This window comes from Atta cephalotes (genome assembly GCF_000143395.1).
Source record: "Atta cephalotes unplaced genomic scaffold scaffold00044, whole genome shotgun sequence".
NCBI lineage: Eukaryota > Metazoa > Arthropoda > Insecta > Hymenoptera > Formicidae > Atta > Atta cephalotes.
This window is the reverse complement of record NW_012130108.1, coordinates 1,359,419-1,376,355: the sequence shown is the minus strand read 5'-3', so window position 1 is coordinate 1,376,355 and position 16,937 is coordinate 1,359,419. Positions and strand designations below refer to the sequence as shown.

The following is a 16,937-nucleotide window of genomic DNA, read 5'->3' as shown; positions in this document are numbered from 1 at the left end:
TTAACTAAGGTTAGTTATTTGTAGTTATTTAGTTACTTTTAATTTACTTAACGTTTACTTTACTTCTTCTTTACTTTTATAATAAAATAATATCTTATATATATATATATATATATATATATATATATATACAAATAATATACTTATATGTGTATTATGCATATGTATGATCGTGTAATATGATTTATTCGAGTATTGATAATACATCAAATGATCAAAATTTCAATTATAATCATCATGTGCAATCATGAATTTCAATCATTCAGCCTTTACTCAATTGCGATTATTCAATTCATTAACCACGAGATACCGCTCTCCACTTATCGTCATTAACATCAGCCATAAATATGCCTGTTGCGACATAAGCAGCCTTCGAGATCTTAATCAATGAAATGAATCAGGAATTACGGTAGAGTAAATTAATAACGCAGCAACATCGTCTCATGCCGTGCCCGATTGGCCCAACAAGCTTAACAGTCCGCCATTCATCTCGTGGGATCGATCGCAAACCCTTGCACGAATCCGCTCACGAGCCCGAAGCTTATCGGAGAGCAGCGGGATGCCGGAATCCACGTTGCCAGAGATCCTTCACATTGGCCACCACATAACGCACACAATACAGGTAACCGGAAGCGGGATAGATGAACGCACGAAGTGCTAGCCGAAGCTACGCTTTCTGGGTTTCTCGCCGAACTCGCAGACCGTGCCCTAGAAAGCTTTCGAAAGAGACTTTCTTGGTTTATCATAATTGCATCTCGCGGCATCCAAGCCCGCGCTTTCCTAACGAGCACGCAGCGCTCGACGCAGACAGCATGGTAGCTCGCGAAATTAGTATCCGAGTTAGTTTATGCTAGACACTGTCAACGTCATGAATTATGGATGCATTGGCCAGCTTGCGTTTTGCTGTGTGCATGTTTTTTCGCACTTTTTCATACGAAAGCTCGTCGTCGCTTTTCAGATTTTCACTCGACAAATTTACGGAAATAAGAAGTTATTTCAAGCGCGAAAGCGCATTAGCGTGGTATAATATCTATGATTACAGGCGATAAAAAGTAGGAATATCTTTATTAAGAAAAAAAATATTCTTAATCTACATCGCTTTCAATTATATTTGTAATACTTATATTTATAATCTATATATAATTTATATTTATAATACTTATAATCATTATACTTATAATCATAATATGTCGCGTAATTGTACGTGATATTTCAGATAATTACAAGATATTCCGCAAGATTCCATTTAACTTTAATGATATGGCGTTCTTTCGTTAAATCAACATAGAAACTGAGGCAAAATTGCGCTTCTTTGATATTCATAAATATTCAATTCTTATGTCTAAAACTGTTTTAATACAATTTTAATTTTAGTACAATTGAGATGTTACAAGCCAATCGTAAAACCATATCAAGATATTACTTGAAATGGTCTTGAAATAAGAATGAACTGTGAATATCGGCCTTTGTCTGACCTATACGTGTTTGCTTCCCTAGCTGTCTCTTTATTACTCTACTGGCTGCGCCAAACTTTGGCTGCGCCAAACAGTCTGTTTTCCTTCATCATCGGTGCTAAAAACCTGCACCAGCAGCGTCATAGAACTCGAAACTCCGAAAACTCATTCCTTATGCAGGCACTAATTAAATTTCGGCCATAGGGTTAATCTTAGATCGTGTACTTTGAAATCACATGCATTTTCATTTTTTTCAATAACCTCGCATGCGGTTAATTTCATTCGAAAAAGTCTGATAGAAACGAATAGAATAAACAGACACGAATAGAATAAATGTAAGTTAAATCGTATGAATATAATTATCTTTTTTCTGCCCATGTTCTTTTGAGAATTATTCTAAGATGTTTGGACCACAGAGAGATTCTAAGAAATTAAAATAAAGAAGTTTGAAAAAGAATGGTTTTATTAAAGTATCTAAAAATTTAAATAGACGGATTTGAAAATAATTTTATTTGACTATCAAAATAATTATGTAAGACGGTCAAACTGGTTGCTGGAATATCAAAATTTTTTTGCAATAAATATTACTCATTACATTTGAGTTTTTCCTACTTAATTATTTCGATAATTGAATAAAATTATTTTCTGATTTGTATCTACTTAAATTTTTATCCATTTAAATTTTACTTCAGCAAAATTTTCTTTTTTGTGCGCGTTTCTATGCATGTTTGACTCAAACAGTGAATTTATATAAAAAAATCTAGCCAATAGTTTCCGATCGTGTGTAAACTTTTACCGATTGTAAGTTTCGCAGATTCTTCATAAATTAAATTAAACGGCAATATTATGAGCCATACGATATACAGCAATCAGTTAACTATACGTGGAACTGCATGTCGTACAGAAATTTAGCACGACAATGGCGGGATTAGTTCCAGCAGATCGTAGAATTTCCATTGTTCAGATTCAGTCGAACCCATCTCCGTCAGTACATTCCGGATTGTCCTGACAGTCAGACGATCCATCAGCTAATCAGTTCACTTGGCGTGTTTCTTGGAGTGTGCCGTTTTACATGCGGGTCGGTGTCTATACGGGTGAGATCTCCTTTATTCGTAAGTGCTAGTTTGTCATTACGTTAACTTTTCAAAAAGTTATCTAATGAGAAATTCATTTGGATAATTAATCTTATTTAATATTAATTTCTCTCAAGTATTCCAAGATTACATGTATATTCGTATACTATATACAATATCGGCTATTAATTTGAAAATAAGAAGAGAATAAAATTGAATTTTCTGTAAACGTTTACAAATTAATGATTGCTTCTGCAGCAATGAAACATTCAACGCAAAGAACTCTTTTGTGATTTTCATTATTAAACTTTCTTGTAATTAAGTTTAAAATATTTCTGTTAGGATAAATTCGTTACGAATTAATTAAAGAGTTTTATTATATTCATTTATATACATTTGAAATCTGATTCTTTTCAATTTACTCAGTTCTAATTTCATTAATATCGATATTGGTTTTAAGTTTTAAATAATTGGCATCAATCAAATTTTTATTGAAAAAGTTTGCATTAAAGAGAACATAAAAATATCAACTTTTTAAAAATTCTGTTATTAGTTTTTTCGATATAAGCGACGTGACGTAAAGCTTGACTGTATAGAAAATTAAACTTTTTGAAATTGATTCCCGAAAAAAGACGTATGTCTCCCTAATATTCTTAATAAAATATTTTACATAAATTTAATTTATAATTTGGATCTCAAGTCGAGAAACAGAATTTAAGCAGACGATCGCGCTGCAAAAGTTAGTGTTAGACAAGCACTTTCATATCTCTGCGTAATACGAAATGTGTCACGAAAATATGGAGATTTATATACACAGCATGAAGTACTTTTCGAGAATTTGTCCTGAATATGATTGCTGCGGATCTAATTTTTCTCTCGTGGAATATGATTTTCTTATAAATGATAAGAAAAGTTCGGTATTTTCCATAGTTGAGAAAAATTGCAGAACGAAGTCTTATATATTATATATAAGCAAATTATTTTTATTAAAAATTAATGTATTTATTAGCAACAATAAAAATATTTGCGTAATATGAAATTTAGTAAAATTAAAATGTTGAAACGTAAGTTAATGATACATTCGTGTTTGAAATAAATATAATCAAAGGCCTTACGGCGTTTGGGAAACTTCGCATTTCATGAATTTACTTCTCAAGGGAAATTTTAAATCGAGTTTAAATTTTATGTCTTCTAATTGTACGTTCTGTAGAGATTCTTCTTCCTTAATTATATCACGGAATTGTTCCAGCGCGCTCGTTAGTACATCGAAGTTCTCAGCGACAGAGTTGTCTGTCGCCGTGACTTTCGCTATCGAGCAGCCTGACGGTACAACTTCCGGAAACGATGCTTCTTTCATACCCTCATATTTCATTGGCGCTCTCCAGACCATCGCCGCCTACTTCCGGTAACTACACCGACCATACCGGGCCATATTTTAAGCAAAACTTAATATAGTCGATTTATTGTCATCTCGAAAGATTGTTTATGCGAATTTGCAGCTCGTGCTCAAAGTACGATTTGCATTCTATCTGTGGACCAATAAAAATCACGTTTGCGTTAAATTATGAAATAAAGATAGACATTTAGATCATTATGTAAATCAAAATTTTTAGTCTTCTGATAGGATAGAACACACAAATCATAAAATTAATTTTAAAATATTATTCATTTATTTAGAACGTATTTGATAATTATTATTAAAGTATAATGCAATTAATATTATATAATAAAGAGAAGATTATTATTATTATAGATAGCAGGAAGATTATTTATTTAAAATTAGAATTGAAAATCATTTATTATTAATTTTTACTTATGTTATTGATTATTTCTCAGAAATTTTCATTTCAATTCAATTAATTCCTCATCTTTTCTTAGTTTAAAAATTAGAAATGAAAAGTAAATTAAATTAAGATTATAATTAATCTGCATTGATAGAAACGAGTGAAGTTTGAAACGTCTCATTTATTTTTTATAAGTGAATAAAATATATTTTATTAGAGTCATCTAATTTATCTCGATAACGAATTTAAGTAACAGAATCTTAATTGCACATGATATTTCATTTTGCAACGCATTGTTATATTTCTTGGAAGCTTGAAACGTCCCGTTTATTTTTATGGCTTTTATAAGTGAATAAAATATATTTTATTAGAGTCATCTAATTTATCTCGTTTATAGATAGATTGACTTTATTTTATTTCTTAAGTAAGTAATTGTAGTTCATGTTGTAATGTGCAAGACAGGCGTGCATTACTTCAATTTGTCGAAATACATTTTGAAAATTTCGATAACGAATTTAAGTAACAGAATCTTGATTACACATGATATTCTATTTTACAACGCATTGTTATATTTCTCGGAAGCTTTTGTTTGAATGGTGTTGACTCACGCTCGACGGTTACTCCTCGCCATAACAACACAAGGTCAACGTGTCTCGAGTCATTTCCGTAACAGCGCTCGCACGACGTACGTCGATCGCTCTGTATTCGCGCTACAATTTTGTCGCGTTATTTCTCAAAACGCGATCGTTCCTTTCTAACAATTAATGAAGCCCTAGACTGTGACGTAACAGCGACAAGAATAGCGATAGAAATAGCATAGAAATAAGCGATATATAATTGTCGCCTCCTGTTGCACAATGCCGCGAAAGAAATAAAAATGTCAACCAATCTGATTTCGTACATAGACCGTAATATATTCTTTTATCTGCTTTAAGATTATAGCACATATAAACAGAATGAAAAGTCTAAACGTTGGTAGGCTATAAGACGATAGACACAGAATTCCAATCGTTGGAAATTTATGGCTATTACCTTATTCTATATTCCTATGTGCATTGATATATGCATTTCCGTATGTTGAATTTCTTTGTTCCTTCGCTATCACTATTGCTATCACTATCGCTGTTCACCTAGCATTGTATTTAGAGCTTAACTTGTGCGATTAATGTTAATTATGTGAGATAAAATGTGCTGCTCACTAAAATAGATACTGAAATTTATCTACTTGAGGTACGAGCTGGAAAACAAAGACAGAATAACTTTAAAATATAATAAATTTGTATAGAATTTATTAATTATCATTTCACACATTTGCAAGCAACGATTATTTTCCGTATGATGCTCATATTCGAATATCGCGATTTGCATCAATTAGAATGTAATTCGATTATATTGTTTCCAGATTGAGTACATGAAGCAAAGTACGAATCATCGAACAGTGAGAATCGCTTAAGCAATGAGAAATACATCGACCGATACGAATCAAGTCGAGTGGCATCACGAACCATCGAATATGGTCGTGATTAATCGCGTAGGGTAAATTCAGTATCCACTCGTCGACGATTATAATCCTCTGCAGTTTATGGTTTATCTGTTCCATTAATTTACGAGACGTTGCGGATATCAAGCGAGTCCTTTCGTGATTGTATTAAGTCTGATCTACATAAGACACAGAACGCGAATCGCAGGTCGCAAGCTTATTGCATTATCTTGGATCAACAATAGAGTTTAAAGCTTTAAGTTATAAGAAATGGACTAATCACAATTATTCTCCTCGCATTTGACTATAGTTGGTCAATTTCTTACGGCTTAAAGCTTAAAATACTTATTGTAGATCCAGACTTAGTCGATCCGATGCGTCAATTTTAACCCTCACCGTGTAAATGGGGGTCATTTGTGTGTGTGTGTGTGTGTGTGTGTGTGTGTGTGTGTGTGTGTGTGTGTGTGTGTGTGTACGCGCGCGCGCGTGTGTATGTGTGTGATTTAAAAAATGTTACTTTGATTTTAAGTGAACTTAAAACTCTTTCTGTCTCTATCTCTTTTTGGCTTTAAAACGAGACAGATAGAGTTTTAAGTCTCGCTTAAAATCAAAATGATATTGATGCAATTGGGCCTTAAGATATTAATACAGTCCTCGGATTGATTTATGACATCTTAAGACAATCTTAAATGCAAGAATCGTCTATGAATATTGACTTATTTCGCGTCGTAAAATTAGTACTGAATTTTCCTTGTTTAACACACTTTATGTTTACTTTCTGTAGAAAGAGAAACATGCATTATGTGTGTCAAACAAGGAAAGAAGTACTTCTAACACGATATTCGACATCTGTAAAAAGAGATGGCGGAGATTTCACGATGCAAAATAGATCGGTATATTCATAATCGATTCTTACATTTAAAACTTTCTTAAATACAATCTTAAGATGTCATAAGTCGATCCGAGAACTGTATTAGCACTTAAGACATTATTTAAAATAGATATAATAGATATAATAGTTTTAAAATAAAAACGAAACGACTCTGCGAACGAAATCCGCCCTATATTGTCGCGTTTTACTAAGTTTGGTAGTTTTTGCCTGGGGATCGATTCTATATCTTCAAACAAGGTGAAAATTATAAAAGCGAGCAAATTTACTAGGTGTTGACCAATGAAATAATCAGTAATCTAATAAATTCGCTCACTTTTATAATTTTTATTTCATTTCAAGATACAGAATCTATCCTACCTACGCGATCAACACATTCGACGACATTCATAGAAAGAGACGGCGGAGATTTAGAGAGAGGAAGAGGGGGAGGGAGAGAGAGAGAGAGAGAGAGAGAGAGAGAATCATCCAATTGCAACAAATCATGTTACTCCTTCCATCATGATTAAAAGTGACGCTTCGAGATTAACTGATGCAACAAGCTTGCGACTTGAGTTCTACGTTTATATAGATCGGGCTTTATGCATATTCTTCCGTCATTAAATATAACAAAATGCGAAGTATAACGTCGCGTTCGATGAGTATCGGAAGCATAGTGGAAAGATGGTGAACTCAGTTTATAAGCGTTTATAAATATATCTCTCTCTAAAATTAGCGCTCTCTGTTATTTCTCTGCTTCTCGTTCCGCAAGGCCTACAACTACTGTGAAATGTGAAACATGGGACAATATTCATATGCCCGTAATATTCAGACCCGTAGTCAGACCTTGTATTTAAGATGCTCAGTAACCCCAATGCCCAATGAAATAATTCGTAGAGTATCTGAAGATAAATTTAAGGAAGCCTTAAATATAAGGCTTGACTGAATACGTCTACTAAGTCTGAATCGGTGAAGTTGGCCAATCAACCTTAGTCACACAAATTGGCTATTGGTTAACTTCACCGATAAGACTTAGAATTACCGATTATCAACTCATCATAGAATCAGCGTTAAATGTAAGAAATCGACTATGCATACCGATCTGTTTCGCGTCATGAAGTTGGTATTGAATCTTTCTTCATGCAAGAAAATGTCGTAAATCAATCTGAGAACTGTATTAATATCTCAAGACATTATATTTTAGATTTTAAAATAAAAACGAACTATGGATACTATCCCATATTTCGCGTTTCACGGTTGGTAGATTGCACTTAGAGACGACGCGGAAACAAAAGTAGGCGTGGTTGGCCAAACTGAGCACACATGTAATCCTCCCAGTCAGAAATGATAATGAAATCAACATCGAATCGACGTCGATTCGATGTCGATTTGATGCTTTCGACGTCGAATCGATTCGATTCTATTATCATTTCTGTCTGGACTTCCACCATGATTGGGAGTGTCGCGACGTATAAAGTATCGTGCGATTATAGTTAATCTGTTATCGCGAGTATTGTGTGAGTGCAACGAATCTTGGCAACCTATGAAGAGGAGGAGGCATCGAGCAACGGCGGAGCAACCATGGAGTGAGTAAATTATTTTTTACTGATAATTGTTGAATTTCTCACTTCCGATGTTGATAAAATTAGGTTCATTCAACGTATTTTTGCACGAAATGAACGAGTTTGGCAAAGAAAAGTATTGCTCTACTCAGCGGACTAAAGAATTAATTGTTAAAATTGACTATTCAGATTAGAAAATTTGTTATATCGATGACATAGAGAGAGACATAAGACTAGAATAAGTATTTTCTGCTCCAAAATTACACAAATTCTCTGCTTTAAAAGCAAATTTTCTACTTAAAAGATATAAATTATATAAAAAAATGATTCAATTTGTGTTTTTAAAGCAGAAAATTTGTATTTTTAAAGTAGAGAATTTTTGTTTTTAAAGCAGAATTTGTATAATCCTCTGTATGTCATCGATGTGACATAGAGATTTTCTTATCTGAACATCTGTTAACTTTAACAATTAATATCTCGGTTCGCAAGAGTAATTTATTGCAGAGTAATTTATTTTGCTAGATTCGTTCATTTCGTGCAAAAATGAGTCAAATGAGCCTAATTTTATCAATATCGAAGGTGAGGAGGTTAAACTGAACAATTGCTGTAATTAATTATTTATGGAATCATAACTTTTTGATAATTGTATTATTACTTTATTAATATTTAACCTTTATATAGGTAAGTGGAGTATTCAGAATACCTTAAACAAATTTAATTTTTATAGATATATTTTTAATACATTTTTTAACAATATGTACAAAGTTAAATTTACATTATTTATGTTTTTATAAGACAGAGAAGTGTGAGAATAATTAACTTTAAAACTTCTGGACAATTCTTTTTATTTTTCTTTTTCAGAATAAAGTTTTTAAGGTAACTATGATGTAGTTACCTACCTATTTAAAGGTTAAATAGTCGCATTTGGAAATGCGAATAAGAAATTAAAGCACACGTATTTTTTGACATATTTATTATTTCAAAAATAAAAATATCTGGTTGAAAATGGACACGAAACAGAAGATTCTGAATATATCATTCAGAATTCTGGATATCTTAATGGATTTAATCAAATTTCAACTAGAATTCCAATTAATTCAACCAGATATTTTTATTCGTAGATTTTAGATACTTTTGTGACTAATTGTATATTTTTTATCCTATAGATCTCTCTTGAAGTGATTACAATTCCGCTGCTGCGCATCACATCTGTGAGTGACAAATAATATTTTATTTTAATTGAAACTATAGATTTATGAGAAATCTAGATATCAGATATATATAAAATATAGAGATATATGTATCAGTGTGTATCAGATGTATTGTATATTAAAAACATATACATAAATCAATCTCATAGATCCATTGTGTTTCCAGAGGGCTAAAATAAATTACTTGTAATATTTAACTTTGGACTGTGCATATTTTTCATAACATCTGCGCAAAGTTATTAACAGTAAAATAGAGATCAAATATATTATTTAACATACTGTCTTATTATGCGAAATTGTACTTATTATTATATTTTAATTACGGGATGCATAAATTGCTTGTAATACATAGGCAAATATATATAAACTCAAATATAAAAATATAATAAATATAATAAATATAATAAAAATATAATAAATAAAAATGATAGAAAGTAAAGACGATAATAGAAAGCTTTTTATAAAAAAGATATTGTCTCGAAAGCTAGTAAAGATATTATCTTCTCTTATATTTTTCACATCAATCATTCTATGCAAATAAAAAAGGCAAAAACGTAAGCTATGTACAATTAAAAATTTTTAGAATATAAACTTTGTGTGTTTTTCTCATATAAATAACGGAAATTTAATAATTTAACAAGATATTTATTGTATTGAATTTATATACAACAAAAATAATTTCTTATAAGTATAAAGAGTAAAGAAAAATTTTTTAAATATTCAATTAGTTAATTAAACACAGTATTTATTCCTCTTTCTCATTTTGAACTATTTTTTAAATATAAAATTAGATCTGCTTTTAGTCCCTCTATATTTCAGAATTAAATATTATAAACTAGCATAATATCAAAGATATTTTTTATATGCATATATCACACATGCGAATGAAAAGAGGATTGGACATTTTACAGTCTCATAGCATATCTTGATTAATTTATTTAATAAATGTGTTAATGATTATGAATCCAACTTTTTAACGTCAATTTTTTTATTTTAATTTTTTATATTCTCTATGTTTCTTTATGTTTATTAATAATTTAAATTTATCTAAAATGAAATGAGAACAATAAATGATTTGTCGCGGAAAAAAATAATTTTTTACGTATATTATTTCTACATCGATAAATATTAACTGATCAAATTTTCAATATACTAATTAATTTTTAGATCATTAAAATATCGTACAATACCACTGTGGGAAATTCTGTGTATTTCATAGAATGCGCATGAATACGAATATTTCTGTATATATTTCTATATATAATAACAACTTAAGATTCATTACAACTAAAAATTATATTTTTATGTTTATATTATGTTGAATCGCGTAACAATAGTTATTACACTGTCAGAAATTCTATAATAATTAATAACAACAACAAAATTAATAACTAATATGGCATTTATTGTTTAATAAATATTGATACAAGCACTCACATGCATTTTGCACAAAAGGTTATCGATTTTCGATTCAATTTGTTGCAATTAGTAATGATTACATTAGTTTATAAAATAATATATTTTTTTTAATTATTTAATTGCAAAATATTTCTTATAGATTTTTGAATACTGAAAACGATACCATAAAATCAAATTTTATATTAGATTTTTGTAACAATTTAAGTTACAAGTGTAATATCAAGAATAATTTTTTTGCAATATTCAATTTTTTGGTTAAAAAAAGTTTAACCAAATCATCTTGAAATTTATTATCTCGAAAGTCTGATTAGAAGTTGAATTTATTTCTTATAAAATGTATTCTTTTAATTTCAATATACATTTATTATTAATTTCAATATGTTATTATTTAGCAACATTAGGATTTAAATAGAGTTTTTCTAGAGTATCAAATTTTCCGTCTATGACGATGAAGTCATATTTATAATTTTTAGTTTGTAGCTATCGATATACATAGTCATACAACTTATTTTGTCTAAAAGTCTAAAATTTTTTTTTAAAGAAAGCGTTTTTAGAGATATTCGAGCGTTTAAAATGAAGTACTATATGTATGTACATATATATATTTATTTAGTAAAATTTATTATAATGTCTCTATATTTAAATTCTATATAACATGACTAAAAGGTAAGGTAACAAAATTTAAAAAATGTATTTTATAAAGGATAAACGTTCATAACTTCTAATCAAAATTTTCAGATAACGTCTTTTTGCAAAAAAAATGTCAAATATTTTAAAAAAGTCATTTTTTGCAACATTCAATTGTTTCAGAAACCTGATATATTAGAGAAATTTGCAGCATCGTATTTTCAGCATTTAAAAATCTATAAGAAACATCTTGTCTAGTTCAATGTAATTTCTTGCTTGATATTTACGAAATATTTCATGTATAATTTTTATTATGCAGAAATATTTTCTTTATTTAGTTTTTTGGTTTTTCACTTTTTCTCAATACTTAGATTTTGCATCGACAGTCTATAATTTACAAGCTAACAAGTCAAGTTAATAACTATGAAGTTTGCATATGTAATTCGTATTCATTCGCAATTCGTATTCAATTGACTCGAACGAAGGCTAAAGCTATTCACGAGTTCGGTGAATATTAAAACTAATTCGTTTCTTCGTATTCGCAAGTTGTAAAGCGGGGATTTCCCAATTGCTAATACGATAAATCGTGAACTAACACGAAATGTACAGGCAAGTCCGTAATGCCGGCAATAATTTGCAAAGTGTCAACGGTAAAATCACTTAGGAGTTTAAATGAGAAACAGGTAACGTTTGGCGAAGCGTATAAACGACTTTGTTGCCAGTTTGCGCGTTACTAAGCAGACGATGTCCAGAACAGGAATTGGTTTGCCCAACATGTAGATTATTATAGCATCAGTGCGCACTGTAAGCAGAAGCATCCATATTAGCGGTAATCGTAATATTACGATCATGAAAATCATCGGTTGAATAATTCCGACCAATGTAACGGTGCATTAGGATTGAAAGAGATAGGGCAATATCACGCTATAACGAAATAGCAGTATCTTTGTAGACGAGAATTTGTTATAAATAAATATATAATTACAAATTTACATTAATCAAATATATAATTATTAGGTAGATTATATTAATAGTATATTAGTATTAATACATACTATAATCAAATGTACTTATTCTATTACACATATCATTCAGTAATAATAGTTAATTTCCATCGATAAATATGTTGTTTAATAAAACCTGATCTTAATCTTAAGAATATTAATATAAAAGAAATTAAAGATAAGACTTTTTTTGCATGTGCAAAATACTTGTTACATTACAGTTTATTGGATAAAATTGAATAATCAACAAATAATTCAAAACAAAAGAATTAAAAACTTTCATTTATTAATAATAAAGTTTATTTAAAAAATATTTATCATTTTGTTATTTTATTTCATGTTTTGTTTCATGTTTTCTTTAATATTATTTGTATTGTATTTATCACAATTTGCATGGAATAGCTAAAGATTAAAATTTTTCCAAGATCCAAATTTTTTTAAATATGCAACACATAAAAACATGTTTTTATTATTGAATATTTTTATCGCATAAATTTATATGCAATAAGTAGAAGAACGCAAATTAGATTAGAATATACATACATAAAGAGATTCTTACATTTACGTACTAATTTACTACGAAATCCTAAGTCGAATAATAGAAGTATAATTACATTATCACAGATTGTGAAATGTTTAAGATTAATGATCGCATACGTTATACGGTAAACGCTGACAAGTAGGCACAGGAGGCACCTCGCAAACGCATCTAACGCATATAGAATTATAATCTGTATCTTGATTCAATTCGTCGCCAAGTTGCATGACCATGTTGCCAAAATGACAAACATCTTCGTCTGAAAAGAACAAATCTCGATAAAATATATCTGTTTTATGTGATAAAATTAATTCTAAAATCTGAAATATTAAAATCTTGAATGTTGTTATCATATAAATTTATAGCTAGCGATAATATAATTTTCAATTCTCCTAATTTTTATTTTTTTTACATTTCAATTGTAAAATGTAAAAAAATTCAAGATATATATATAAATAAATAAAATTGTTTTTTATGACGAACATCAAACGCGCTTCCGGATGTTAGTGATGTGTTAACTGATACGCCTATAACATAATTTCCTATGTTGGGGATAACGATGACCAAATTAATTATCATTTTATAGGATTGCGACAGAAATTGATTTGCGCGTTGCTTCTCGTGTGCAACATTTCTCGCAATTAATTCTCATTTCATGCTATTCATAGCACAGTTGTAATTAGCATCGCTTGAATCAAATGCGTAACGATATATCGTTTATGTTTCAATTCAATAAGCGAATTAAATATAATCTTTACGTTTTTCATTGAATCAATAATTAATAAAATTAATAAAAGATCAAGACAAATCTTCAAGAATATTAATTATTTTTTATTGTCAAAGAATCATCATATCTGTACAATATTCAATATGAGACATACCTTCTGGACTTGAATGAATCTTCGGATTCTCCTTGGTGTGAATAACAGTGTCGTTATCGTTTTCTAAAAAGCCATAATCATTAGTATGTAAATAAATATGTTAATTACAATGCCGTTTTTGTTATTGTTTTCTAAAAATATCACCATAGTTACTTAGATAACGCCTATTATATATAGACATGATGTGCAAAATTGCAACTTGTAAACTTACGACATCTCGAAAATGCGTTGCAACTAGTGAGCGGCGATTGATTTGGGTAATAAACTGGAACGCATTTATTAACAATCTCATATGAGTGACTGAACTCGGGATGGCAATATGGATGCTTAGGCTTTGCACAGAAAGGTTCAACATTTTCTCCTAAAATCATAATATTTTTTATCGCAAACTTATGGTTTATACTGTATATAGGTTTAAATTTGAAGTTTCTATTGTTACTGCATACATCATTGAAATATAGATAAATGCAAATTTAATCTTAACTATTGTTATGACAAATACGTACATTTTATGATATAGGTACAACTGTTTAATTATTTAATTTACTAGCTATTTGTTGATAAATAAACTAGTAAATTATTCAGCAATATATTGCATCAATGTAAGTTTACATAATACATTTATTTTATTGAAAATTGTTTATATTTGTTATATTTATTGTAAAGATTTCGTGCATTACATGAAAAAATAAATTCTATATATATTGATAATATTGAAAAATAACTCATTTTTTATATTGTGTCTTATGCTGTAAATTAGTACTAGGATGTATTTTATACATGTCAACGTATTTGTCATTGAACAATTGAAATGACAGGCCTGAAATTATCTTTACCTTTATAACCCGGTTGGCATGTACAAATTAAATCCGGATCATTTTCGATACTGAAGTATTCTCCTTCTTTATATTCCTTTCCATTTACATTACACGTAGCTCTATCTTCGGGATTTTCAGCTAAAAGACGTAAATGACTTCATTTAAATATTATGCACGTATTTTATGAGATAGAAATATCCTTTGACACGTGGATTGTTTTTGTGCATCAAAGTAAAACTTAATTATATTAAAGCAACGTTATCATGACTTTCTGACTAAAAAAAATCTATTAAACATAGCTAGAAAGCATATTTAAATGTAAAATTACAATTATTTAAAATTATCATAAATTTTTAATCATAATTATTTTAATTGACAAACACATAAAGTAAATTTTATGCAATATTTAAATACGTATATTACATGTAGAAATCGCGGTAGAGTTCGCGGTTTATATATGTGTAGAATGTATGTCATGTTGTGAATATATGTAGAAAATGTCTAACTTTTAATTGGATTACATATGCTTACGACAAACTTCATCTCCAGGACAACACTTTAATGGGTAATTCGTTCTGTAGCAGCCTGGCTTTGCTTGTCCATGGAAACAATCAACTATCGCACAATTAAATGTGGCGCTATATTGTAACAAATTACATAATTTTAATAAATGACACCTATTGATTTAAACATTAAATTGATTTAAACGGGGCCATTACAAAATATTGATGTTGAGGTATTTACTTACATTCCTCCATGTCCAGCGTTGCATGTGCAACCAATGTCACAAGGATTCTTATCCTCATCTCTAAGTTTCTCTCCGATTTCGTACTGTTTACCGTTGACATAACACTTGTTAGGATCTCTCTCTTTCAGATGATCACAGTTGTATTTTGTCGCGCAACAGTCGCCCTCTTTTTCATACACTGGGCTACAACCGAGACCCTTGTAATACGCCAATGGACCCGGACACTTTGTTTTATCACATTTCTCTTTACAAAAAGATAAGATGAGAAGAATTTAATACGATATATTATTGATCATGATAAACATGGATGTAAAACCATTGTTTTGAATGCTCATAATTAGAATTTTGTCGTTATTCACGTAACAGAATTTTAAGTGAGATAAGGAACAAATAGCATTATTCATGAAATCGTATAATTACCGAAATTTGAAAAGCTTTTGAAAAAAGTATGTCGTAAATACATTATCTCTTAAACTTTATTAGAATTGGTAAAAATAAAATTTTAATAAATGGATAATGAAATGATTATTATATTAAGTATAATCAATTAATGAAATCACATTATTATGATTTGAAATATGTAGAATTGGTAAAAATAAAATTTTAATAAATGGATAATGAAATGATTATTATATTAAGTATAATCAATTAATAAAATCACATTATTATGATTTGAAATATGTACTATTAAATATTTTTTTATTATTAAATAATAAATATGTGTCTTACAAATGCAATGCATTCGTGAAAAACTTGGTTATACGGATTATTTAATCTGAATTAAAACTTCACATTCATAACAGTTCTGACACTTGCGTGCTCTTCGCAATTTTGCCACGAAATCATTAACTTGTTGCATTTTGGAGCCACATTAAAATTTAAATCGCAAATAATTATTACCTCACGGTAGGATTAGGCAGATAAAATTAAATTCAAATAATTCTTTTTTTATAATAATTTATTGTATGTTGCTTGCGAACGTTGTTTTTCTCTATTGTTTGCGACTCACCTTGATCAACCGCGACTACGACAGCAATAAACGCCAGATAGGCGCATATCAAATTGAGTGAACGAGAATCGCGATGTGTCATGTTCGAGCAACTCGTGAAAACTTACGCGACTCGCCTTCGCGCTGCGTCATTTATACCTCGACCAGTCGCCAGTCCACGGACTGGAAGGGACTGAAAGTGGACACGCGAGAAAGACGATGGATATATGAATGACGCAGACGCAGGGACACGATGCAGGAAGAGGGGAAATACGTACGTTTATGGATGAATGAGTCAAAACACAGGCGAGAGAGAGAGAGAGAGAGAGAGAGAGAGAGAGAGAGAGAGAGAGAGAGAGAGAGAGAGAGAGAGAGAGAGAGAGAGTAAGAAGTAAGTAAGTAAGTAAGTAAGTAATAAGTAATAAGTAAGTAAGTAAGTAAGTAAGTAAGTAAGTAAGTAAGTAAAGTAAGTAAGTAAGTAA

At 29.9% G+C, this 16,937-nt stretch overlaps 2 protein-coding genes across 2 annotated transcripts in view; both read right to left on the bottom strand.

Annotated features, from left to right (window-relative positions):
• LOC105622405 overlaps positions 1-16,937 on the bottom strand; it is a 117,242-nt gene that overhangs the window by 46,820 nt on the left and 53,485 nt on the right. The gene's annotated exons all lie outside the window — the stretch shown is intronic.
• On the bottom strand, positions 12,915-16,558 carry LOC105622404 (kielin/chordin-like protein). The gene is made up of 7 exons (XM_012203829.1): positions 16,477-16,558; positions 15,468-15,711; positions 15,251-15,357; positions 14,738-14,857; positions 14,113-14,262; positions 13,902-13,964; positions 12,915-13,279 (listed from the first exon to the last, which is right to left on the bottom strand). The coding sequence occupies exons 1-7, from the start codon at positions 16,556-16,558 to the stop codon at positions 13,125-13,127; spliced, it is 921 nt and encodes a 306-aa protein (XP_012059219.1). The 3' UTR covers positions 12,915-13,124.

What these genes read in the sequence shown, in the direction of transcription:
- LOC105622404 (XM_012203829.1), bottom strand. Translation starts at nt 16,558, where the DNA reads ATGACACATCGCGATTCTCGTTCACTCAATTTGATATGCGCCTATCTG. An exon ending in AACGCTGGACATGGAGGAAT is followed by an intron (nt 15,358 to 15,467) that starts GTAAGTAAATAC and finishes GTTACAATATAG; the next exon opens with CGCCACATTTAATTGTGCGA. An exon ending in TCCTGGAGATGAAGTTTGTC is followed by an intron (nt 14,858 to 15,250) that starts GTAAGCATATGT and finishes TACGTCTTTTAG; the next exon opens with CTGAAAATCCCGAAGATAGA.